Source organism: Pteronotus mesoamericanus, unplaced genomic scaffold, assembly GCF_021234165.1.
Source record: "Pteronotus mesoamericanus isolate MK-2021 breed Mesoamerican mustached bat unplaced genomic scaffold, CSHL_Meso_final contig_116, whole genome shotgun sequence".
Classification (NCBI taxonomy): Eukaryota; Metazoa; Chordata; class Mammalia; order Chiroptera; family Mormoopidae; genus Pteronotus; species Pteronotus mesoamericanus.
The window spans coordinates 33043295-33069570 of NW_026555027.1; the positions used below are offsets into that span (position 1 = coordinate 33043295).

The following is a 26276-nucleotide window of genomic DNA, read 5'->3' on the forward strand; positions in this document are numbered from 1 at the left end:
TCGCTTCTGCCACATACTAGGTTGGGGAGCTAGAACAAGTCGCTGGCCTCCGGGAGCCCAGTTTCCTTATCACTTAAGTGGAAATGATAATATTTAGCTCTTGAAGCTATCACAAGGATTAAATGAGATAATATAATACACTGTAAACCTAGAGTACAGTAGTTGCTCAATAAGTGTTAAATTTTACCAGTAGTATTTTTATAATTATTGTAAGTTTTTCTAGGACAAATGAAATCAAAGGGCACAAATTCCTTCTCCTCCTCCTTCTTTTCTTTGTCCTCAATGCATATTTATTAACTGTTTCCACGTGTCAGGCATTTTGCTTGGTGATGTGGAGATAGTTAATGAGCAAAAAGTACTCTGAGCTTGGCCTTGAGGGGTTTGGAGTCTCAAGGATACTGCACAACCCCAAATGCAGCCTGGACTGTGGTGACAAACGGAATAAGGTGAATAAATATCTACATGTTTTTAAAAAACAGAAATGCTACTCTTCTTCCAAGTAAGTGAAAGAATAGATGTCAATTACTGATAATGATTAGATACCAGAAATTGAATTATAATCAAATTGGGAAGAGAATAAGTTTGCAAAGAGAATGTCTGTTAGCCTGAATTTACAGATGTAGAAGTAGAAAGCAATTATGGATAAAGAAAGACTGAAAGATCAAAGATAGGATGTCGCGAGGTTCTACTGCAATGGGCAGGGAACAGAATTTAACTGAGATGGTTCAACTGAAATTATTTCAATGAAAGGATTGTAGGAGCTAAGGCTGGGTGAACGTGAGAAGGAGATACTCTGGCCTTGCCCTCTTCTCTCCTTCTGATCTCCTGACAGTATCTCCCATTGACCAAACCCAACAGGAAGCCAGCGCAGGGGTCCTCTGGAGCACAATGCAGAACAGGCAGGGTGGGGAATGAGTCTGGGGAGTGGTGGCAAAGGGAGAAAAGCCAGCACGCCTGCCAAGGTCAAACAGACCCCAGTCTTACAACCTATAGCGTAAATAAAGAGATTATGGAAGAGAAGATAATGGAATTAGCAAATAAGGTCAACCTTTTACTTGAGTCAGTTCGAATGAGCTTTTCTTCCACATGCAGGATCTGTGAAATAAAACTGTGTGTGGATGTATCTCCTACTTAAGTAACAATGAAAACTGCTTTCCACCTGACTCTGTCCAGATTCAGATCTGGCCCTTGGTATCTGTGATTAGGATACGTGTGCGTGCACGAAGGAGTGTGTGTGGTACCTGGGGCTGAGCATCTGTGAATAAAAGTGGTGGCAAAGTGCCTGTGTGTACGTGTGTAGATAGTGCGCTCGCTGGTGCTTTATCCTAACTTTCCTTGAGTGGTTTACATAAATAAAAGTTAGTATTGACTTTTTATTTTGATGACATACGTGAAAATTGTTATCCAAAGTAAACCTGGTATAGCTGCTCAGCCAGGCAATCCAGATCGGTCTGTGGCTCAGTACAGCTTGGTGGGGAAGCAGCACACGCCTCAGTGGCTGGAGAGCTGCTGCTTAATTAGTTGTCAAAGGCAATGTCATTAGTGGCCTGCTACTCAGTGTGTGGGTCCCTAAAAGCTGACCCCCTGTGCCTTGCTGATATTTGAGAGGCATTAGGATGAGGCAACTCCACCCCCCATATCATGCTTTGGCCAATCTGCCAGGTGCCTAGGGGATAATTAGACACCTTTATATAATTCACTCCCAAGGTAACGAGACAAAACTACAACTTTAATAGCATTTTCTACCACACTCAAGCTCTAGATCTATTAGCAGCCTATTTACAGTGACAGTGGAATGTGCTAATAGGTTCCAACAAATGGATTTAAATGTGCAGAACATGGAAAAGAACTTTTTATTTGTTGGAAGGCTGTCAGCATTCCCCACAAATACTTGCTATGGACCGTTTTCCTGGGAACTATTTGTGCTTGTAGAGCATCTTATTTGGTTAAAGAAAAACCATAAGATAGCATCAAGAACAAATAACATACAGGGAACACACATCCAACAGTGTTCAGGGGCTGAGGATTTGCAGATGGAAGCAGAGGTTCAGCTGAGGGCCAGCAGTTACTTGATATAGGGGAAAAATGTTGTTCTTAAGCTCTTCAAAGAAGCATTTGACCCAGAACCTGTAAGTGAGTAAACCATTCCTTAAGCTATTTTCTTTGGAAGGAAGTGGTGACAGCAGAGCAAGAGTGGGCTTATGAGGGGTCCATGGCCAGAGGACAGATTGCTCATTAACCCTTTCAAAGTATTTGAGAATTGTGTTTCAAGTTATGTAACGATATCCTTTTAAGCCATCCCCTTCGCCATAGGGTCCTCCATCCCATCTGCCTAAAACGAATAAAGTGGGTTGGAGCTCTGAACTAGTCTCCTTGTCCGGTAGGTCAGGTTTTCCCTAAGGAGTGAAGAAATTCATGCAGCTGCCGAGTAAGCAACCCGCTTTTGCTGACAATTGTTAGATAACAGAGTAGGGAGTGTGTTTATTAACATGGTGGATGAAATGCTCATGAGAAGGTGTCAGACCTTAAAAAATTGGATCTATATTCAAAGTGGTCTTGCTGGACTGGAAAAGTGACCTGAAACCAAAGTTGAGAAAGAACAGGTCCAGGCCAGTTCGCTAGGGAGGAAATTCACTGTGCAGAAATCCAAGGCCAGGCAGGTAGCAGAGAGGATGAGTCAGCAACATCTTCACACTGGAATGTCCTTTGTGCTCAGATGATGCTTTTAGTCATAGCCACTAGGGCATATCTTTGAATTTCCGGCAGGGAAAATGGAGTTGCAGTGAAAAATCCAGAATCCCAGCCAAACTTTTTTGGTGGCCAATGGCAAGCCTCCTCAAGGCAGTTGGTTTGGGTTGGAGTGAGATCAGTGGTCAAAGGTGCAAAAAAAGACAGTTGGTCCCATGTGTCCACTACCAGGGGTGGGTGGGGTGGTGAAGTACATAAATAAGGGCTTTGGCTCACCCAGGAGTGGGATAGCATTTCAATTCTTTTATGATTAAGATCTGTGGCCTAAACTTCAGTTATTTTGATGTAAAATTGAGATCATTGTGTTTATTTTGCAGGGCTGTTGTGAAATTAAAGGAAAACTGTATATGGAAAAGATTGTCATAAAGAAAATGTTAAGAATGGCATCTTTCCTTTTTTTAATGGTAAAACTAAGGTTTTTACTAAGGGAGTATTTCTTTTCTTTTCTTTTTTATTCTTGTTACAATCTATTACAATTGTCCCAGTTTTCCCCCCCTTGCCCTCCTCTGTCCAACATAGCCCCTGCTCTCACAATCTCCACACTGATATCTGATCTTCATTTTTTGCTATAAAAGTTGGTGAGAACCTGGGATATATAAATGGGGAACCTCTAAGGCTGGCTGGACTAGCTTCTTCTTTGATGAGGCACACTCCTGACTGAGGAAAGATGTGGATCCCCAAAGAAGGAAAGAGGAGACCCCAAAGAGAATAAAAACTCCAGGACCCAGCATTAGAAGAAAGACTAAAAGACTCATCTTCTTCAGCCTGGGCAAAGGGTAATTACAGGAAGATATTGACTCTTTCTAGTTGTTACATGGGGCCTAGACTGCAGTGTGTGCCATTCAGGTAAGCTACTAGGGAGATCTTAAAAACTTAACATGGTTCAAGTACTTAAGAAAAGTTTTTGAATTGCCCTGACATGATGTCTTGGTAAACAATGCATATTTGGCCTGCGATGGTTTAAATATACTTCCATTTGAAGATAAGAGACTAGGCCATGTCTGAATACTTTTCCCAGTTCCAAGACTCTATGACTTTGGGGAAGCTTAAAGGAAATAAAAATATAACATGCCTGATTAATTATCTTATTTAAGAAGGTTCAAAAGGGAAGGTCATCATACTCAACACACTGATGTAGTGAAGAGGTTTTGGAGCCACACTGTCCTGGGCAGGAATTTCAGTCCTGACCCTGATTAGCTAATTGACCTCAGGTAAGTAACCCAGTCTCTCTGAGCCTTGGGCAAGGCAGCACCTGCATTAAAGTTTTGTTATAAGAATGAGATAATATTCACAGAGAACAATGCACAATTCATAGAGCACCTAAGGTAGCAGATAAATTCTAGCTCCTTTCTACTGTCATTATCACTATTGCTAACCACAAAATGTGCATGTAAAAACATCCAAGATTTTATTCTCTTTTGCAAACAATTGGTACAATTAGCTTTCTCACTTGACAGTTGAGAAAACCTGAAAGCACAGAAGTTAGATGTTGGCTGAAGTCTTACAGTAAGTCCCTGACCCTATAATTTCTTACATTGTTAAGAAAACGGGGAGGACATTTTCGTGTGCTCTGATGAAAATGTAATTGAGTTCTGGAAAAACATTCTTTCTTTGTTATTCTTATAATTTGTTGTTTCTCTTATGTGGCAGGAAGGGAACAATTTGTATCATAAGAAAATGTAGATTTGAGGATCCAGAATGGGGTTAACAGTGTTTGCCTCTTCTGGTTTTAGCCAGTTTCAGGATTTATTCACTTCAAGGAGGTGGAATGAACTTTGTGGTTCTGTGGAATTCTTACAGATAAGCAGAAGACTAGAAATCTTGGCTGAAATTGCTTCTTTGCTTATTTCTGTGCATTGAACGGCCTGGCATGATTCAGAATAACAGAAGTTATTCTGAGTGTTCTCCAAGAGGGATTTCTGGTCCTTGAATGTCTTGGAGGAAAGCAGTCTAAGCAAGAGCTATGAAAGCAAAACTGTTGGAATCCTGGACTTGCTTCTGCCACCATTTGAGGCAGGTTTTGCCTCTTTCGGCCTCAGTTTCTCCACCTGCTAAATGAGGGGATCAGACCTGGTGACCTTCCAGACCTTTTTCAGCTCAAAATTCTCTGATTTATGTTCTACTACTTAAAAAAAAATGGGTTGGCAAATTCTACCAATTAATCCATGAAGTAAGCATTTTTAATCATCCTAAAAAAGAAGTCCAGGTGCCACTTAGAACTACTTGCTACAGGGGTGAGATCTGAAAACGTCCTTTCGGTCTAGCACACTCTCTTGCCACCCTCCAGGCTGCACCAGGCGGGCTCGTCTGTGTGAACCATACCACTGGAATGGAATCCATAACCTGAACCTACTGGGCCCGCTCAACTGCCCTCAGACCCCTGAGGGGCTGTCTACCTTGGGTCAAATGTTGGGATTAGATTTTAAAACTGTTTGTTTCCTAGTTCCATACCCAGGAACCCCTCACCCCTTCCCCACCCATTCACTCTCTGGGTTTCCTTTACTGTCTTGTTTACTTATGGGCTCACTGTCATCTGAATAGACCATAGAGAGATTGTACAGGGTTTGGAATCAGACAGTCCTGGCTTTGGGTCTTCTGTGTTTGTCTACACTGTATGCTTAATAGAAAGCCACCTGATTTCTCTGTGTGTGAGTTTTTTCATCTGCAAGACCAGAATGTAAATATTTTCTTGCAAGGTTATTAGGAAGATTAAGTAAACTATTACATGCAAAGCATTTAGTACGAGGCATATCAAAAGGGACCAACACACCAAATCTATTATTGTTATCTGTAAAATAGGATCTTAATAAATATTTGTGAAACAAATAAGAGCCACTCTTCCACAACACTCTAATGAAAGGTGAGGAAGACAGTGGCATGAAGGTAATGAGACAGAGCAGCATTTTCCCGAAAATATGTCTCAGACTGGTCACAGGGTAGAAGGCAGAGGGTGCGACAGGTACACCAGGATTTAGGAATGAACTCACCCCTGACCAGCCGTGGGGCAAGAACTGGCCCTCAGCCCAGTATTTCTTATTGATGAAGAAGAGGCCTGCAATCATGATGAACACCCACACTGCCAGGTTCAGCACGTTGAGGACGTTATTGAAGCCCACAGAGTTCTTCACCCCCAGCGCGATGATGATGGTGACGATGACCGCGATCACCAGAGCCAGAAGATCTGGGTATGACTCTTCACCCTTCCCTAGAGGGGGGAAAGACATGAGTTAATAACGTCTGGAGGGGAAAAAAGGCCATGAAAACTCCCAGCCCCATCCCAGGGCATGGGCACTCAGCTCTGAGAAGGGCAGTCAGCTTGTTACAGCCAGGGAAGAAACTGTGTGTGTGTGTGTGTGCATGCGTGTGAGCATGCGCATATGTGCCTACACTGTGGTCTACAAGTATCTATTTGCAAATGGGTAGGTTTTGGTACATAGGTAAGATGACCTGATATCCTGGACCAAAAATTGGGGTACATGACATAACAATCACAAGAATCCTATGGAACCATGGCACAGAACATTTGGAGTTAGGACGGTCCTGGGATATTTGGGAGAGATATATAGGTTTAACATTTTATTTGAAAATTGTTTTATCTTCACTTTTGTTCACTTTATAGTCCATAAATTTTCCTTTCCATTCCAGCAATTTTTTTTATTATTAGAAAGATTTGAAGTGTATGCCTTTGAAAACTATTGGAAGAAGGGTGTTCTTTCCATTCATGAGTATGTGGTTGCAGAGAAAATGACCGGTAAACATGCCCTGCCTGCTAGGTCTTGTCCATTGCCAGTGGACTCCTGCCCTCTACAGAAAGGAAAAGGCAGAGCCTCAGTAACCAGGCTCCTGAATTTCAGCTGTACTTTTGCCCATAACCAGAGGGGTCAAATTAAATTAAATTGCTATTAAGCATATAATGTAAGCAAGCACACAAGACACAAAGCCAGGACTGCCTGACTCTTTGGGGAAGTGTCTCATTTCTCTGTACCTCATCTGTAAAGTTAAGGGCTTGGACTACCTGATTTTGGAGGGCCCTTGGAGACCTAAAATTCTATGAAATGCACATATGAGGAGATGGGGTCTTCATATATTTTTATCTTCTTATGGTATCTGGATACTCAGCATTTTTGTCAGTTCTTCAGACACAGGGACACTGAAGTTAAATGACTTGCACAGAGACACAGAATCGGTCCTTGGAAGTTGTGGGGTAAGATCTCAAAGCTTTCTCAACTGCTGTCTAGCTCCCCATGAAAGTGAAAAGATAAAGTCAGATATTAGGATAGAAAGTGGGTGGCAAGTGATGGACAGAGCCTGAAGTCTCAAGGTAATTTTTATATGAACTTCTTATTGTTAAGTATTCACTCAGTTCCATTACCCATCCTTGACCTCGGCTAGACTAGAATCCATTTTGTTCTATTTTAAAAATATATATTCTTATTTAAAATTAATATATACTTATGAAACTTTAAAAAATCTGCTGAGGAAACCACTGAAGAATTTCTTTACAGTTCTTACTGCATTAGTTTCATTTTTATATAGTTATTAACACAATACATGTATGACTTGCATCCTTTGTCACATGCCATTACAGTAAAAACATTCCAGGTTATTACAAAAGACTTCCTAGTTATTCTTTTAATTTCTAGCTACGTAATATGCTTTCACAATTTACTTAGTTATTTGCTCTACTGTAGAATATTTAGGTTGTTTCTAATTTTTTGTTATTATAAATAAGGCTGTGATGAACATCTTTTTGTAGAAAGCTTTATGGAAATTAGACTAATTTCCTTAGAATAGGTTGGGAGGGGAAGAATTACTTTGCAAAAAAAAAAAAAGAGAAGACACATTTAAGGCTTGATAAGTTTTTACCAAATTGCGTCCTGAAAGGGGAACACATTCATTTGGCTCTTCACATTTGCATGCTGGGCTGAGAGGATGTGGCAGTCTCACCCAGACCGTTGAGCGTTCCCACGCTGTTCACCATCCAGCGGCTGAAGGTGTGGTTTGCCAATGAGTCAAACATGCTGCTCAGAGCGCTGGCGCCAGCTGCAGTTCCAATCAGGTACTCCAGGATCAGGTTCCAGCCAATGAAAAACGCCACAAACTCCCCAACAGTGACATAGCTGTAGGTGTAGGCCGACCCCGTGGTCTTTGGGACACGGACTCCAAACTCTGCGTAGCAAACACCTGCACGGGACAAACACAGATGGCTGGTGAACTTTAGGAGAGGAGCTGACCTTGTGGTGGCCAAACATTGTAGGTAGAAAATGCTGGGAATCTCTCGGATTAGAGAACAAATACAGAGTTTCTTGTGTATGAATCAATTCAGCGCCATCAGTGTTTTCCAACCTCGTGTCTGAAAAACTTTTTAACCTGAATAACTGGAAGGCAATCAGAACTAATTTTAAAGAACTATTTGAAACAGATCTTCTTTCCTTAGAAAAATTTCCATATGTTTTATGATTTTCTGTCATTGTTCCTTAGGTGTTAGATATCCTGAGTGAACATGGGCCTGATTCATTATGACCCCCACAACTGCTGGCACCAGGGTTAGGTTATGTGTAACATTTTTCTCTTTCATTTTTACATATTGCAGAAGATGCATCTCATTTGAGAGTGATATTTTGAGTGATTCGGTATCTAGGGGACTGATAAAAAATTCAAATACAATAAATGACTAGTTATTTTTTGAAAAAAATTTTAAATTTCTAAATTTATTGATTTGAGAGAGAGAAGAAAGGGGGAGAAGAAGGGATGGGAGGGTAGAGAGAGAGACATCAATTTGTTGTTCCAAACATTGGTGCATTTATTGGTTAATTCTTGTATGTACCCTGACCGGGCATCAAACCTGCAACATTGGCAAATTGGGATGATGCTCCAACCAACTGAGCAACCCAGCCAGGGCTAAAAGACTAGACATTAACGAGGAAATCTAGCACATGCAAAAGATAATTTAATGAACACTTTTACAGTACCTGGTAGGCTGCTAAGTGCTGGGAATTAAAAAAAAGACCAGTAAGACGTAGCCTTGCCCTCAAGGAGAGATGCCCCAGAAAATCAGTGTACGTAGTAGGCTTTATACAGCTCAGTGATATAGAAATATACTGGGATGAGAGCAGAGATGAGAGGTGTGTACATGAGCTGGTTTGGAGGAATATGTAGGAATTAGTTGGACAAAGAGGTGGAATATGAGGTAAAGGTATGGCAGAGAGAGACAGTATGAAGATAGAGGGTACTTGGAGGGTCAGGGCCCACTTCAACCAGAATCATTTGTTGAATTATAATTTTGGGAGATGGGGACCAGGAATCTGAATTTTAATAAGCTAACCTCTTACATTTGAAAAACATTGGTATATTGCCTCATTCTGTTTAATGGAGTTAGAGATCAAATTAGAAAGAGACTGGGAATGCACCAGACTTGTGGGAGTTGGGAGAGTCTTCTACATCGTGCTTGGAGCTCTGGATGTGGGCCCAGTGGGTGGAGTGCCACGTTAGAGGACAGATATAGGGCAGGTTGGAGGAAACATAGCAGGAATGGGTAGGAGAATGTCAGAGGGAACGCAAAGTAAAGTTTACCTTCAGTCCCAGCTTTGATAAGGGCCAGCCCTGAAGTTCTCTCATCACAAATCCGGGAACAATAATTCACTCTTTTGTGAATCAAGAGAGCAGATTTCTGCTCCTCTAGAAGTGGGAGGAATCAATGCAGAGGGGCAAAAACAGTGAGGCCAAAAGCAATGACACAATGAGTGATGACATGTGATGCAACGTCTCTTTTCCTTCCTCTCAGTGACGTCAGTTATCAGGGCGTCCATATGGAAGGAGCCCTGGCCCAGTTAGGCTGCGCTGCTGTCTCAACGCTACCTCCAACCTGTTTTACCTTTTCAATTCAGTTTCCCTCTTTGTAAAGTAAAGGGATTGAACTTAGATGCTCTCTGAAGGGTTTTCTTACATCGCCACTCTAGGATTCTACCTGCTTCATTGAATTTTGCTGCGAAACATATTGAGTATGATCTAACTTTTCTTTTACATTAATTACTATGCTGTTTGGTATGACAGAGATGCTACCAGGTTTAGAGCTGTTTGTCCCTACATTAAATGGCCCAGCCTGCTGTTTATTTTGAGTTCCTATCTCAGCCCCTCTTTCCACTTTGTAAAACAGTTTTCCATCTCCTGCATGGAGATCAGATGATCAGTTGTCTCTCCTTGTTGCCGTCGCAGGGTTTACCCTGAGCAGTCAAACCTCCTCCTTTCTAAATTGCTGCTTCCAACACCTGATGTTTGAATTGTTAGAGTGAGTCTAAAATTAAGAGGATGTGGTCTTGGGAGGAAGACCTGAGGAACTCCTCCATGAGGAAATTGTAGGGTGTACAGGGACCAAGTAGAAGGACCTGATGATATTTTCTCGCTTAGAGGACATTTGTGTTTATTTCCCCTGAAGAGAGCTGAGTTTGCATATACAGAGTAGGTTGCTCTTTCTGTGCAGTATGAGGGGAAGGGATTAGGAGGTGACTAACTTCTCCTCTTTGGTTTAGGATCCATAATTTTACCCAATAACTCTTACATGCTATGAATATCTTCTCTCTATTTACCTTTACTCCCTGATAGTATAAGGATTATAAATGGAATTTTTCCAAGCATTGTTTTTGAAGCAGGTATCAATTTGCAAATTTAATTTGGAAAGCCAGTATTGTGGAGTCTGTGCAATCAAACATCCTCTTCTTAATATTTGATCTGCCAAATCAAATTTTAAAATACTCCATTCACCATCAGGACTGAATAGCCAAGACATCATTAAGTCTTAGGAAGGGACCAGCCACTTGCTGTCTTGAGTCAGACTGTGCACAGTGCAGGAACATGTGGGATCTGAGTCACTCATTTCCCAGGGTCCTGCTTGGATCCTTAGGACTGGACATTGGGGAGGACAGTGAGAATATCAGTTAGCCACTAACCATGTAAGACATCTTCTGCTCTCAGCAATCATTTTTGAACACATTGTAAAGGGAATTTATAATATTTTTAATCATTCTCATTTATTTGTATGCAAGAATCCAGGCTTGTGGTGGGCTGTTGAGAATATCCCAGTTGACCACGAAACTCAGCGGTGAGAAGTACATGATTTCAATCCCAAATACCTTGTTGAAAACTGGAAAATGCTGTGAGTCATTCAACTTTTTTGAAATAGCTGGTGTGTAAGATAGACAAATTCAAGGGTATCTTTCTATTCAATAAGGAATAAAAATGACTAAAGGGAAATCTTGATTTTTATCCTAGGTTATACAGTAACTGAGTGTCCAAGAACGAGTTTTACTTACATCACATGGATAAAAATGAAGGGCCAATTAGATAAGGTTTAAGGTACCTTCCAGCACTGTCATTCTTTGGCTTCACAGATCAAGTCTGAGTCCTTGGGGGAAGCTCTGTAGGCAATACTTCAAACCAATGGCTCTCAGCAAAGGGGGCACTGCTTCCTAAGGTTTGAATTCTGGAAATCTGTAGGAGTGCCTTTGATTCTGGTGATAATTGTGGGCACAAGCTGCATTAAATGGGCAGAGGACTGGACTGTAGACATTCTGCAATGTGTGGGACCGTCCCACAGAATGAAGCATTGTCCCATGTCTTACATGTCTTCTGAAGATGCCAATGGACAATCATGCAAGTAAAAAACTGTTTATTATTTCTGAGCCTGAATTTATCCCCATTTACATATTAACACAAAGCATTTTTTCCACAGCTGTATTAATAGTGAATTTTCCAGGACTACAACAACTGGGTAAATTGAGGGACAGCTGTAATTTTTTTGTTTGAAATTTACCAAGAGTTGGTTATCATTTTGGAAAAACTACCATAGCAACATGACTCATGGTCTTTGAATACTAAACAGCACACCTATGTGAGTGTGTATTTGTAGTGGTTGTGTTTGTAGTGGTTCTACAAATGACAGCAAACATCTGATGACTTCATTAGGTCTCCTAACGTACTCATGCTCCAGCATTCACACATTGAAATAAATACTTTTTTTATTAGAAATTACTTTTCCTTCATTTATATTTCATACTGAGGGCACACTATGTACGATGGTAACATTATCTCTAGTTTGTATTTCACAGCAGTAAAGGAAGCATGGCAAAGTACTTACTACCCAAAGTTGATTTGGTGTACTGGGTGGAGAATCACTATTTTAAGGAAAGATACAATTATAAATAATCTTTACTCAATTTAGTATGTATTTAAAAAAACCTCTTCCCTTAGAGTTACCTTCCTAATCATATTTGCCTGAGCTAGTGTCAAAGTGATTTTGCATTTCTTGGCTACCAAATGAAGTGATTGGAGCGGGAGAAGCATACTGATTCCAAAAGTATAACCATGTATCTGGAGAAAGGCAATGTAGAGTACAACGTTGAGGTCCAGACAGCCATGAATGTGCAATGTGTGACTGTATTTTGCAGGCCACATGATGGAATTTTTCCCATTAGAGTTGTTCAGAGATAGCAAGGCTAGATCCTTGAGAAATATGGAGGTTTCATTTTAGCAGGACTAGAGAAAATGAGAAATGTCTCATAGCCTGCAACTCTGATATCCTTTTCAACTGCCCACTCTTTATATTATAAATGTGTCCCTGTTTTTCATTTTATCATAAACCTAGTATCCTGTTTCTACACCTTAAACTATCTTTGATTAAATGGACACATTGCCAGCCTAAAAAGCAGCCCGACTTAGGAATTACACATTGAAACTAGGGTTGGCACAAGATACAAGGCGATTCCATATTTGAAATATTCTCTATAAGCCGTCTCTTGTGTACTCCAAGTGATGTATGATTTGGGGTTCAGAAAAATTCCACCCCTTTCAATGTGAATTCTTTCCAACTCAGGGAGTCTATGGTTCTATCGGATATAGGCATAACAGGTCAGCCTCTGCTTAAATACTCTCAGAGAGCCCACAAAAAGTGTTGAACTTTCCAACTGTGCCTGAGACAGTGCTTCGCAAACGTAGAATATCACTACGTGCTCCTCCTCCTCTAACTTCATCCCTTCATTCACAGCCTGCCATGGCTCTCTATGACTCTCTTAGAACCAGGAGGACAGTATTCTCCAAAATAAGAGGATATAAAGGAGAAAGACCCAGCTGAGAGTAGGCAAACGGTAGAGAAGGGTTTCTTGACTCAAGAAATGTATTTCCTTCTGCAGTCCACCACAGAAAACCATTAGATAAATAAGTACTTTTTAAAAGAATTCTTTCACCTGGGAATATTAAATCTAGTGGTTATTCACACTAGAATGCTAATTTGTTTACTCAGATAAAGAGGTTTTCTCATTAACAAGTAGTTTAACTTATAGACTAATTTCCTAACCTACTTATCAACTAACCTACCAATTTCCTAAATAGCTTCTGACTTTCTAATTTCCTTCCTTTATGTGACTCACATTGTTAAGTGCCTACTAAATTGATCACTTGTAGTGAATACCGGAGACAATGGTAAGGCGTATCTCCTGACTCTGAAACATCTATGTTTCAATCAGGAAAGAGCTGAATAAACAGATGATTCCACGTGGCCAGTTTTAATACCACAGAGTATTTATGAGGTGCTCTTGGAGATCTGTGGGTCAGCCTGGTTCTTGGGAGGATGGGTCTTTGGTTGATGGGGGAGCGGGGAGGAAGAGGGTCAGCTTTTGAGGTGCATCTTAAGGGAGAGCTGAGCTTTGCCAGGCAGAAAAAACAGGAGCAAGAGCAGTTATACGCTCTTGATGAAAAGGCCTAGCTGGAACAACACACAAAGGCCACTTTGGGGATTGAAGAAGATGAGTCTGCAGAGGTGGTCTGGGAGCAGATCATTGAGGGGGTGGGGCCTTTTTGATAGATGGGGGAATCTAGCTGAAAGGACTGGACAGTTGATCTACTTCTATAGTTTTAAAGCTTTCTCTTGGTTGTAAAAACCTCTTTGCACACAAAGTCTTATTTGAGAACCTAGTACATAGATAAGCAAAGGCAAGGTGGCTGTGTTTGCAGAGGGGTAGGAGACCTGAGGCTGGCCTGCCCAGGGTCTCCCTCACCCCACTCCTCCCCCCAGCCCCCAACCCGCCTCTGCAGGTGCACAGGCTATACTGAGAATGGCACGGGGACGGGCGCCCACTGCTCGTTGGGTGTGATGCAAATGAGCCGCAGGCTGAGGCTGCATACTCAGTTAGATACAGAGCTGGCGCTAGGATGGAGGTCTCTTGATATCTAGTTCTGGGAGCTTTGAATTCATTCCTTTATCCAAAAAATTTATAAGGTGCCATCTCTATGATTCTATGTTAGCTTTCAGGGATTCAAAGATGAACAGGAAGAATGTTATCCCTTTTGTGGGTTTCATAGCCTAGTGGAGAAGACAGGCCAGAAAAACAACAATTAAAATAAAACAAGAAAGATATTGGTTGCAGGGCATGGGAAGGAAATGCATGAGCTGCGTTAAGGGACTGCAAAATGGAGTTTTGAAGTAAAGTCTTCTGACAGACAGAAGGACTGTTCGAAGGGAAAGGAAGTATCAGGAGATATGAGAGGGAGGGGAGGGGGCTGTCCAAGGAAACAATTTGTCAGCCCTGCATTATCACTCAGGCCTCTAGGATCAGTGAGATCTTGAGTGTGCCTTGGAGTTCTTTCTCAGAGGGTCTTGCTTTGTGTGATGGGCACAAGTTGCAGACAGTGGGTCTGATGAGTTGTTTTGAATATACTGTATTCATAATACCTCATCCTGGAGAGGTAGAAAGGTTGGGGCGCACTGAACTGGCAAATGGATGAGGCCACTGATTCCTCAGTCATGAAGGCCCTTTCTCCGGAGTGTCAATTATCCGCCGTCTCCCAGACACAGGATGGAATCAGCTGCTGGACTACTCCAGTGTAACTCACCACTTAGGCCCAAACATGTCTTTAAGAAAGCCCTCACCAAACATAGCATTGCTGAAACGGTGATTACCCATTTCCTGCTCATTTTCTTAGTTGTCTTAAAACATCTTTGTTCCGTTTATACAATCGTGGCAGGGCTTAGACATGTCATATACTTTGCTATGGTTGCTAGCGCTGCTTAAATGTAGATTGGGAATAGGGTACAAGGAGAAATCACAGGACCTCAGAGAGTATGAATTCTCTCGGAAACATTTGTTTTCTCTGTGACACTGAATTCCAGATGGTGATGAAGTATCCTGTCATTGCTGTTCCCTTGAGAAGCAAGTTGTTAGATACTGAGAATCATCTATTCGGCCCCCTGTCATATGCTGTGGGTCATTGTGATCTGCACTCATGTCTTCTTCCCAGTGTTCTTGATAAGCCAAGAACGTAGAGGGTTTCTTTTTCAGGGAGTATCCCATCAGGCTCTCTCCCCGTCCCACCTCTCTACCACTGCCTTTTCTCCCTGAGCAACCCTGGCCAGGCACCTGTCGGCGAAGATCAGGCAATTTTTACAAATAGGCCTGGCAATGCCTATGTTTCCTTGTGTCCAAAAAGAGACTTACACTTGTTCTGCCAAAGCAGTCCCCGGGTGGACAGGGGGAGCCTGTGTGTAGGGGATGGACAGCGTCGTTAATCAGGGGCTACGACACCATTGCTTCCTGGACCGGACGGGGCTCCAGTTAAAGTTGGGTATTGAACGGAGAGCTCAAAAGTTCCCCAAACCGCAACACCAATATATCAGTATATCAACAGGAGGGGAAAAGCTGTCCGCATAGTCAGAAAAATGACCCCTGAAACAGGTCAAGGAAGCTTAATACTTTGCTGATCAAATGTGACCAGACCATGTACTCTCTTCTCTGCCACCTCCCAGCTGCTCAGGGGGCTGAGGGATCAACACCTTGGCACATCTGTAATTTTGGGGAAGCTCTGGGTTAAGTGAATTTCCCAACTCACACAAGTAGTAAATGGCAGAGCAGGGCTTGGCTACTGGGATTAATTGCTACATGAGGATGTGCGTGTGTGTGTGTGTGTGTGGTTGTGGGGGAGTTGAGATATTGGATCTTTCCAAATCTATCCCTTCCTAGATTCTTTTTTTAAAAAACACATAACTCATACAGGTGATGCAATCCAAATTCTTCACTTTGCAGAAGGAGAAATTAATGTCAAGAGATGTAAATAACTTGCCAAAGGGTCCCGAACTGCTAGGGGACAGAGCTGGAACTAGATCTGAGGTGCCCTGATTTCTGGCCCAGGCCCTGTTGCCTGTTGCAGAGCTCACAATTAGGGCACGTGTGCCTGTCTTGTTTCTTTGCATCAATGCCAGGCTCTTGGTCCGAGTTCTTTCCTGTGTTCTCAGAGCTGGTGGCCAGGCCCTCCCGGAGCCATGCTAGGTGCTTTTGGTCTGCACTCTCCACTCTATGAAGGACTGCAGAAGATGGAAAGGAATTCCAGGTTCTTCTGGGTTTGCTGGAGGAAACTCATTTTCACAATCGGCAATCTGAGAAACTTTCACGTTTCTATTATATAAAGTAGGCTCACCTTCTTTGAACTGGTAACTGACATGCTTCCTCCAGGGCTGTCAGTCAGCCCTGTACAGAAGAGCTGCGTGTGCTTCACAACCCCCTTCTCACTGCTAACAGGTGACAGAAAGGTGAAAGAGCTTAGAAGTCGGTTTCATGACCTGGGTTACAGAAGTTTTGAGCTAAAAAATGTTCCCCTAATCAATAGAATACAAGGAGTAAAAGAGTCTTCTTCTTCTTTCTTTCTTTCTTTCTTTTTTTTTTTGGAAACCCCAGTAAGAGTGAAAGTTCCTTGACTCATTTGATTCTCTTTGGTTAGTTTTTGAGTTTTGGGGTGCATGCCTGCATGAAGCAGCTTGGGGGTGACTGTCTCTGGAGGTGGGCTGAATTCGACTTAGACTCAGCCTTTGACACTGACCTCCTTGTGGTCCCAGACAAGTCACCTAATCTCTCTGAGTCTTAGTTCTGACATCTACAAAAAGAATATAATAATGGCACTTATTTTGTCGAATTTGTTGGGAGGATTATGCAACTGGTATTTAGCTAGTGCCAGGCAATTTATAAGTCTTCAATGATTTAGCTTTTATGATTCACCATAAAATGAAAACACTAATATTCATGTAGCAGGGAGGCTGGGAGGATTAAATGAGGTGATGTATGCACAATATTTGCCTAATAAAATAAAAAGTAACAATAACCACAATGCTTAACATATATTGAGTGTTTAGTAAGTTAGGATGTCTTAGAGACTTTACAAACATAGGGAATGGCTCCAATTATTATTAAAATTTCAACACGTAGCTGTGCACCATTTTGGAGTTCTCGTCTTCAAGAGGCTTGAAGACTGGCATGCATTTGTTTATCTCTGTGGTCCTTCCCTCTCCAGTGTTGCTCCTCTTCCACCTCCCAGTATGGTTAAGAGTGATTCTCAGGTCTGTTTGGAGGAACAAATCAATGCAAGATTGTGGAATAAATAAATGTTCTTAGATCAGTGAGAAAGGGGTTGCAAAAGGACCAACCCTCCTGATGTTTACCTCTCAAACCTGGTTTCACTTTAAGGAGGGGGAAATGGTTTGCTCTTAAAAACAAAACAAGGAAACTCAACAGGCCAACTAAACAGACCCTGAATCTTTAGAAATCTTCCTTAGTCATGAAAATCCAACCTGAGATGAATGCTGGAATGGGGAGACTCTACTTAAACTTTACAAAGGTCCCCTGAACCAGCCCTAGGAAGAGGTTGGGAGCCTCACTGGTGGGAAAGGCATCTGCTTGATAGGGCTCTGCTCCCCTTACTACCTCCCCAGGGACTCAGTTACTGTGGGCTCACCTGCTGGCGAATCAGAGGTGCCAAAGAGCAAATGAGGATGGCAAGAAATACGAATCATAAACCTTAGTTCTAAACCACAAACTAAGAATGCCAAGTAAAAGACTACTAGGTGTGATGATTCTTTATTGCCTTTTAGACTCTTCTTCTCATTGATTACAATTTATTAGTCCACATCTAATGAGAAATATTGGCTTCAAAGATCTCAGAGGCAGCTTGCTGAGATGGGAGACTGTGAGTTTTGGACTCCTACAGACTTAGATTTCAGTTCTGGCTCTGCTACGAAATGTCTGCCTGCCTCTCAGGAAGTTACTTTAACCTCTGATCGTTTGGCTCCTCATCTGAGGACAGAACTAAAATCGCCCCTCCCTCCACTGTGTTGGTGACAGGGACAGCAGGTGCTCCATGAAAGCACCATCTGTAGTGCTCTGCATGCACAGGTTCGTTTACTGTCCCTGAGGGTGTTCTGTGAGGGTCCTCTCTCTATACCAGAGTTTTCTGTTTCTTCTTTCACTTTCTGTTGCCAGAATGGTGTTGTAAATCCATTATTCTAATGACATTATTTCGAAAACATTGTTGTTTACTCTGAGTCTTTTCTTAGCTAAAAAGAGTACTTACCTTTTTTTTTCCCTCAGCCTGCCGCATTCGCCCATGCTCAAATTCTGTCCGTCCTAAGCTTCCTTCCATCCACTGTCAGGGCCTACTGCCTCACAATGTCTTCTCTGTTCTGCGCAGTATGTGTACAACCAGTTTCTCCACCTCTCTTTTCTACCCACTGTTACTAAAATACAGACCTAGTCATGCCTCTGTGCTTCTCAGTGCCTACAAGCTGACATATAATCTTGGCTTGGCCCCCAAATCCCTTCTCTGAGAATGCATTTTGTTTAGTGAATTCTCTTGATGGGCTATTTTGTTTGGGAGATGACAGTCTTCAAAAAATGACCAGAATGAACTTGGAGGGAAATAGAGATAAGCAAACTGCTCTGGATAAGATATGGACAAGAGTCTTAGGACTTGACAGTGAACAGACTATGGAGTATGAAGGAGAAAGGCTGCCTATCAATGGGGCTGGAGGCTGGAGCCAGGAAGAGAGGATTGGTGGACACTCCCTAAAGGCAGGGAGAATTGGAGTGTCTTCTATTTAGCTGTAAGCTTACTGTCTGCTGGAATGGACTGCATCATATCTCCGATCACTGACCCAAACTTTCCACCAAGTCCACTGCACCTGCAACGTTGTCTGGTTGATGCTTGAGGGAGGAAGAATTGAAGTGCCATCTAGTTGGATGAAGCGGTGAAGAAAAGGGACATTGGGAAGTGAGGTGCAGAGAGACAGAGACCCGTGGAAGCAGAGATTCAGGGTTGGAAAAAGTAAGAGAAAGGTAAGACTCACAGCTCCCTAGGTTTATTAAAGGGGTTCTAGATTTTCTAACTGTGCATTACTGGGAATCAGAATCAGTTTTGCTTAAATATTTCAGGACAAACAGACCTCAACAATCTGGAGGGTTTAGGGATTATGCATCCATTATGAATCTGTCGGTGACAGCCAGTTTTCCTTTCTTTCCCCGTCAGTAGAACCTCTGTAACACTGGGGCTGACAATATATCCAGTCAGAAGACTACATTTTCAGCCTCACTTATGTGGCCAAGTGGCCAAGTTTTAGCCAATGTAAGTAGTAGTCACAGAGAAAAAAAAACAAACAAACAACACAACTCATGAGAAATGTTTTTACAAAGGGGACAGAAATGTGGGAAGTGACCTGCCCTAATTTTCTGTTTTCTTTCCTGCCTTCTGGAACTCAGTTGTACTGACTGGAGCTGCAGCAGCCATTTTGGATCTCAAAGTCACCTTGAGGATGGACGCCAAGCATCTGGATGACAGAGCAGAAAGATCAAATATCCTGAGTCCCTGGACTATGGAGCCACAACAGCAGCCTCCCTTCACACTTTTTTTGAGTAAAAGATAAGTGAAATTATCTCTCATTTTTAGTTCTCTACTGTATGCAATTGAACCTAATCCGAATCTGCTAGTACAGTAGCAGAATAGCAAAGTGATTGAGGAGTGGGCTCTGAAGTCACACAGCTTTCACTCTGTTCCTTGCTCTGTCACCTTGTAAGCAAATTACCAAACTTTTCAGAAGCTTTCATTTTCTCATCTTTAATATAATGATAATAATACAACTTATCACATAGGATTTTCTTTGGTGAGAATTAAGTAAAATAATATGCTAAGCATTTAGAACTCTTTTGGTACATAGTTATATGCTCAACAAATGGTAGCTATCGCTGCTACTATTACTATTATTGGTATTATTATTACCACAATTATTCATCAGGTTTGGTGTTCCTCTCCATTAATAAGCCATGGGTCCTCTAAGGTAGAGATAATTTCTTATTAATTTGTGGTACTGACCCAGGACTGGTATATGGTGGGCACCTAATACATCTTTATTGAGCTATAACTTATTAGATTTTTGCCAACTGTTTCTTATAAGTAGATGATAAAAATTACTGGCGTTGTGCACTGGGCAGGGGACTGATGCTGTCTGTGTATGTATACTGTCATTTTATCCTTACCAAAACCATTTGTGATACGAACTTGAAGGGTTATTGTAGAAAGTGCATGAACTTAGGAGTCAGATCTATATTCTTTTCGAGGTTCAATTTATTGATATTAAAAAAGAACTGGAAATATACTTAGAAAAAGTTAAACCAGCCATTTTTTATATGAACTCAAGTTCGTAAGAACCTCTTAGGGAAGGTTGCTTTTAAGGGCCAGATGTTACTGGCATGGTGGCTTTGCGTTGCGTTTCATCCCAGTCAGCTGAGCTAGAGAACCTCGTAAGCCATCTTCCCTCCATCCATCAGCCTCTCAACAGATCTGTAAGTGGTAACCAGGAAGAAAAGCTATTTTCCCTCTCTAGTTTACTTCCCTTGGTAGACACAAAAGGATTTTTAGCTTTGATAATGGGCATGGAGGTCTGGTTGCAGTCTGCTGAGCTATTAAAGGGTAGATCAGACTTTTTGGACAAAGGGCAAAGGTTACAGCACGTGCTGTTTCTACCAACTATGACAGGGCTGCGGGCAGTCACTGTGTAGGAGCCGGACTGGTAGGAGAAATGTGGGAAATTACTGTAACTTTGGGTCTTGTCAAGCTGTAGAGATTCACTCTGTCTCCTAGTCAGATTTGTTTCACATTATAACCTGGTTAGCATTGTACAGGGAATTGAGGCCTCTAGGCTAAGGAACTCTCAGAAGAATCTGCTGGCCAAATAGTTTCTACCCTAACATATGTTTGCTCTTCTTGTAGGTCATGGCTACAAGAAGGTAAATTCTTGCTTCTATAACAAAGTAGTTCTTTTTTTATTTTTCATTTTTTTAAATATCAAAGTAGTTCTTAATCTTGGCTGTACATTTGAATCCTCTGGGGAGTTAAAACAAACAATCCAGGCTCTACCCCAGTCCTATTAAATTAGAATCTCTGGGGGTGGAGTTTGGGCATCAGTATTTAAAAAAACAAATAAACAGAAATATTAATAAAATTCAGAGATGAGCCATAAACTGGGAGAAAACATTTGTGAAAACACATATCTAATAAAGGTCTTGTATTTAGAATATATAAAGAAATTTAAAAGTTAATATTAAAAAAATGAAAAACCCAATTAAAAAATGGGCAAAAGATTTGAACAAACTTAACTAAAGAAGCTATATGGATGGCAAATAAACACATAAAAAGATGCCCAAAATAATAGTAATTAGAGAAGTGTAATTAAAACCACACTGCAATACCATTATATACCTTTTGAAATGGCAAACAAAATGACCACAAAAAAACCCCCAACACATGACAATTGTGAGTGCTGGCAAGGAACAGAGCAACTGGAACTCTCCTGTGCAGCTGGTGAAAATGAAAAAGATACTGCCGCTTTGGAAAGACATCTGGCAGTTTACTGTGAAGTTAAATAGACACTCGCCACAAAACTCAACGATACCACTTCTAGGTATTTACTCAAAAGAAACGACAACTTGGGTTCATACAATAACCTGTACATAAATATTTATAATGGCTTTCTTCATAATGGTCCCAGACTGGAAATAACCCAACTGTCATTCAGCTAGTAAAAGGATAAACAAACTGTGGAGTAGCCATACAAAGGATATTACTCAGAAGTAAAATGGAACAACCCGCTGATACAAACAATATACATTTATATTGTACCATGCTAAGTAAAAGAAACCAAACTCAAAAAGTTAATATTGAATGATTCCACTTATGACATTCTGGAAAAAGCACAAGTATAGGGACAGAGCAGATCAGCCACTGCCAGGGGTCGGGATGGGGGAGAGGAAACTTACAAAGAGGTAACATGAAAGAATTATTTGAGGGTGATTGAACTCTTAGGTATCTTGATTGTGGTAGAGGTTATACAATTTTATGTTTTGGTGAAACTCATAGAATTGTATATTTAAAAAGGTAAATTTTGCTGTATGTAATTATTATTCCATAAAGTGACTACCTCCTTCCCCAACTCATTATGCAGAAAAGAAATTCTTCAAGTGATTTAAATTGATAGCCAAGGTTGAAAGATATTGTTGGCACAACAAACTCGAATTTAGGTTCTGTTGTTTAAATTTCAATTTCTTCATATGTAGAACTGGAGATAATAAAACCTACCTAGAGGAGATACCATGAGTTTTAAACGTGATAATATATTGTGAGCTCCTAATATGGGGTTCAGCACACAATAGTAATAAACACTTATTTAGTGTTATGTGTCAGGCATTGTGCCAGGCAATTTACAGGCATCTCATTTAGTCCTCACAACTCTGTGAAGTAGTTATTTTTATGACCATTTTCAAAGCGGAGAAACTGAGGCTCAGAGAAGCTATGGAACTCACTCCAGTTTCCACACAGGTAGTCAGTGGCTGAGCCAGGTTCCAAGTCTAAAATTAACATTACTAATTACTGTACCACTTATGAAAACTTAATTTCAAACATCCCACTCTCCAACCTCACTTCTATGCTCTAGCACACTTTCTCGAAATGCTCTTTTCCATGATTTTCTGAACTCACTGAGAGCACCAGTATCCACTGATCTCAACACTTCTCAGGAATCACCTCTACCTTCGTGTTCTCACTGCCAACCTACATCATGTGGTCTCGTACTATCTCCTTGACCTTGGAAAACGCTTCTAATCCCACTGCTTTTTTCTCTCTGCCTAGAAATAGCTAAACCTAGTTAATCCCAACTTTTCATTTACTCCAGCCTTGCAACCAAGCAGCCATTTATCTGGAGATAAGTGCAGACAATGGAGACTGGACTCACCTTAAATATATGATCTTAAATGGGCAACTGATTTTACCCACTTTGGTATAGCATCTAGCAACAAAGGTGTAAGCTGTGTTAAGGGCCTACCCTAGCAATATAAATATGAACATATGACCTAAGAAAAGCCAGTTAGAGCCTTTTCCCAATATTTGATATGTGAGTACTGGGTGAGGGTGTCTTTTCCTTTGGTTCGTGACCTGTAAAGATGAAGACCTGGATCCAGCCATTGAGCCAATACATTCTCTTGACTGGTTGTGTTGGGTTATTGTGGCTTTAAATGGAAAGGGTCCTAATTAATAGAGACTTCAGGACAGAGACAGTGAAATTGGAGACAGAGCAGTGGTTTGAGAACTATGCCAGAGACAAAACTGGTGGGACTTGTAATTGAACGTGAAGGGTTGAGGCAAAAACGTACCTAGGTTCCTGCCTGGAATGGGAACGAGAGAGGAATGAGGGAGGGAAAGAGGGTGGGGGAGAGAGATAGAACTAGATATGTTTGGAATATGTTGAATTGAGGTATGTCTGGAACATCCAGATGGAAATGTTTAGTATGCAGTGTGAAGCTTGGAGGATATGTATATGACTGAGAATTGAATTGATATAAGCACCGGGGTCCTGATGACAGCTGAAACATGAGAGGGGACATAATCACCTTGGAGGGAGTGTAGAGTGGGAAACGCCAACATTCAGGGAACAAGTAGAGAAAGGGAAGTTATGAAGGAGAAAGAGAAGAAATGTTTAGAGCGGTATAAACTTTATAGTCTCACTCAAAGTCAAGAGGATATAAAATGTATCAAGATAGATGGCATGACTTTGTCAAATACAACAGAGACTTCAATAAGATAAGTGCAGAAAAATATCTATAAGACTTGGCAAAGGGGGTTCCACTGGTGATCTCATTCAGGCTGGTTTCATTAGTAATGGGGGTAGATGGCAGAGGCAGTGGGTTGAGGAATGAATTAGAGGTCGAGAGCCACCAATAGGCATTCTTGATGAGTTTGAATGGGAAGTAGAGGAGAAAAATTAGAAGTTGCTAGAGGAGAATGTGGGGCTAGGAAGAATTATATTTTAGGATGAGAGAAATTTGGCTAGGGGAAGAAGCCAGTTGAGGAGAGGCTGAAGACACAGTTGGAGAGGGAGATTATTGAGAGTATAAGAGGATAGGGCTAAGGGCTCAAAGAATTGATTGGCTTGAAAGTGAGGACATTTTATCCTCTGAAACTGGAAGAAAGGTGGCACATGGGGGTGATGGTATAGGGACATATTTGATGGTAGAATATTTAAGAAGCTCATGGAAGGTGTCTTCAAGGAATCAAGGCTGTCTGCTCTAAGTGAAGAGATATATATTGAGCAGGGCTTATGGAGAATAGTGAAAGTGTCAAAAAGTCATTGAGAAGATTTGACAAAGGGCAAGTGAAAGATCTTGTGGACCCAGTGAAGGGAGGCTGGAGACCTTAACTTTGTTCTGTGCACCTTTGTGGGGCTTAGTGACCTTCCTCAAGAGCTCTTGTTCATCCAGGTACAGACTTGGAAAAGCAGATTCTGGGATAGATTTTACTGGGTTGTTTCAGAGGCTGGATGACAGACAGGGAGTCAAGGGGGTTTAAGAGCAAGTCCAGTGAGGCAATGAGCTATGGTTAGAGAATGGGGTTTTAGTTTAAGGTTCTTGAGGCAAAAGCATTCTAGGTGATGACAACACCGGGGTGGATCCACCAGAGCGGTGGCTGATGTGGCACCAGTAGAGGTGAGGGCCATGGGCATAACATTGTTCAGTTATGGCTAGGCTATGATTGGATGGGTTTATCCACTTGGATATTCAAGTAGCCTGGGATTATGGCAGAAGCTGGGCTGGAGAGGAAGACTGTGAAAAGGAGTGACTGGGAGGTGAGGAGATCAGAACAGGTAAACATTGTGGGCCAGGGGACCTAAGCCTCAGGAAGATGAATTTTCATGGATGTTTGTCACTGACAGGCATTTTGCCAAGAGTTTTGCATATATTTTCCCATTTAATCTTCATACAACACCACCAGGTAAACTCTATTTTTATCCCCATTTTGCAGATGAGAAAAACAAAACAGAACTTTGAGAGGTTCAGTAACTTTCTGAAGACCATGCAGTGAGGCAGCACTGGAGCTTTGATGCAGTGGAGGAAGAGCAGGGATCTGGGAGGGGCTGTGGGGAGGCAGATCCTCCTGACCCTGTGAGTGGGTGACGAGTGTGGGAATGGCATCCTCCCCAGACTGGGGGGCAGGGCCATGGTGTCCTCAGGGTTGAGCCAGCTTTAATTTCCGGCCAGAAGGAGAAAAGGACCACATATTAAAAAGTCTAAGAATAGAGGAGAATTTGATTACTGTGATATGGAGAAGCTGTCAAGGGAGAGGCAATATGGGGATTATGATATGGGAGTGGAAAGAAGACAGCGGAGGGGCATTTTCCTTAGTTTAGTGACAAAGGGTAATAGAGCCAGAGGCCTGGTTGAAGAAACCTGCTATAAATATGTTAACTTTGGCACAAGTTATTTTGGTCCTGGCCCTGACTGGGGCTCTAGGAGGACTCTGGTTGGCCTCAGCAGGAAAATGAATCAGTTACAAAGTGTGGAGAAGTGTTGTGAATGTGGTCATATGTGGAGAAGGGGGGTCCTTGATTAGGGGAGAAGCAGGTTTTTCTTTCTGTGCACCAGTTACTGGGCAGTAGTACCAGGGCCTTCGGTGCAGTTAAAACTCAACTATCCAAAAAGAAGCATACTCTGGTTTGTAGTGTTAGCCAGTTTCTGTGGTATAAACACTCCCACCATAACTGATTTCAAGTTAACCACATGACCTCACTAAACGCAATGTTGGAAGAAGTGTGCACAATCAGGGCTCTTGGTGTGGTATAGTACAACACTGGCTGGTCCAATCTCAGACCCACTTGAGTAGCAGAAATGTCTGGGTTATATAGCACCCATGAGCACTGTGACCGGGGTGGTGGCAGGCTCCCAGAATGCAACTTGGCCTTGTTCTCATTTCTAAATGTAATGTAGCATCAAGAAGAATAAGATGTGGGTGATTCATTCATGGGAACGGTCGTGATTTGGGGAACTGGACCACAGTCGGATGGATCTAGAGGAGACTGCAGCCTGTATTAACTGAGCAGAACTCTTAGCTGTCTGCTGTCTGTCCTCTCTATGGCCCCCCTGACTATATGTCTGCCTTTTGTCCTGCCATTGCTAGTCTGTTCTATATGATAATATTTTTAGAACTATAAATTTATGGTAAAATCTGGTACCTTCTCCCAAATAATTTCTTTGCCAAATATGTTTGAAAATGATTGCAATCAAGCTGATAGAATTTTAATCATCCATGAAATTCATCTAAGTGAATAATTTATTTTCATCTATAAGGAAAATATCCTTTGTTCTGCAGGAACCTCAATTATTAAAATATTCATGCATATT

The 26276-nt window shown here is 41.7% G+C and overlaps 1 protein-coding gene across 2 annotated transcripts in view; it reads right to left on the reverse strand.

Annotated features, from left to right (window-relative positions):
• SLC7A14 (solute carrier family 7 member 14) overlaps positions 1-26276 on the reverse strand; it is a 99540-nt gene that overhangs the window by 21451 nt on the left and 51813 nt on the right. For both annotated transcript variants that reach the window (XM_054576983.1, XM_054576987.1), the window contains exons 3-4: positions 7696-7932; positions 5736-5953 (exon numbers count right to left, since the gene is read on the reverse strand). In XM_054576983.1, coding sequence (XP_054432958.1) covers positions 5736-5953; positions 7696-7932 — 455 coding nt within the window. The remainder of the gene's footprint in view (positions 1-5735; positions 5954-7695; positions 7933-26276) is intronic.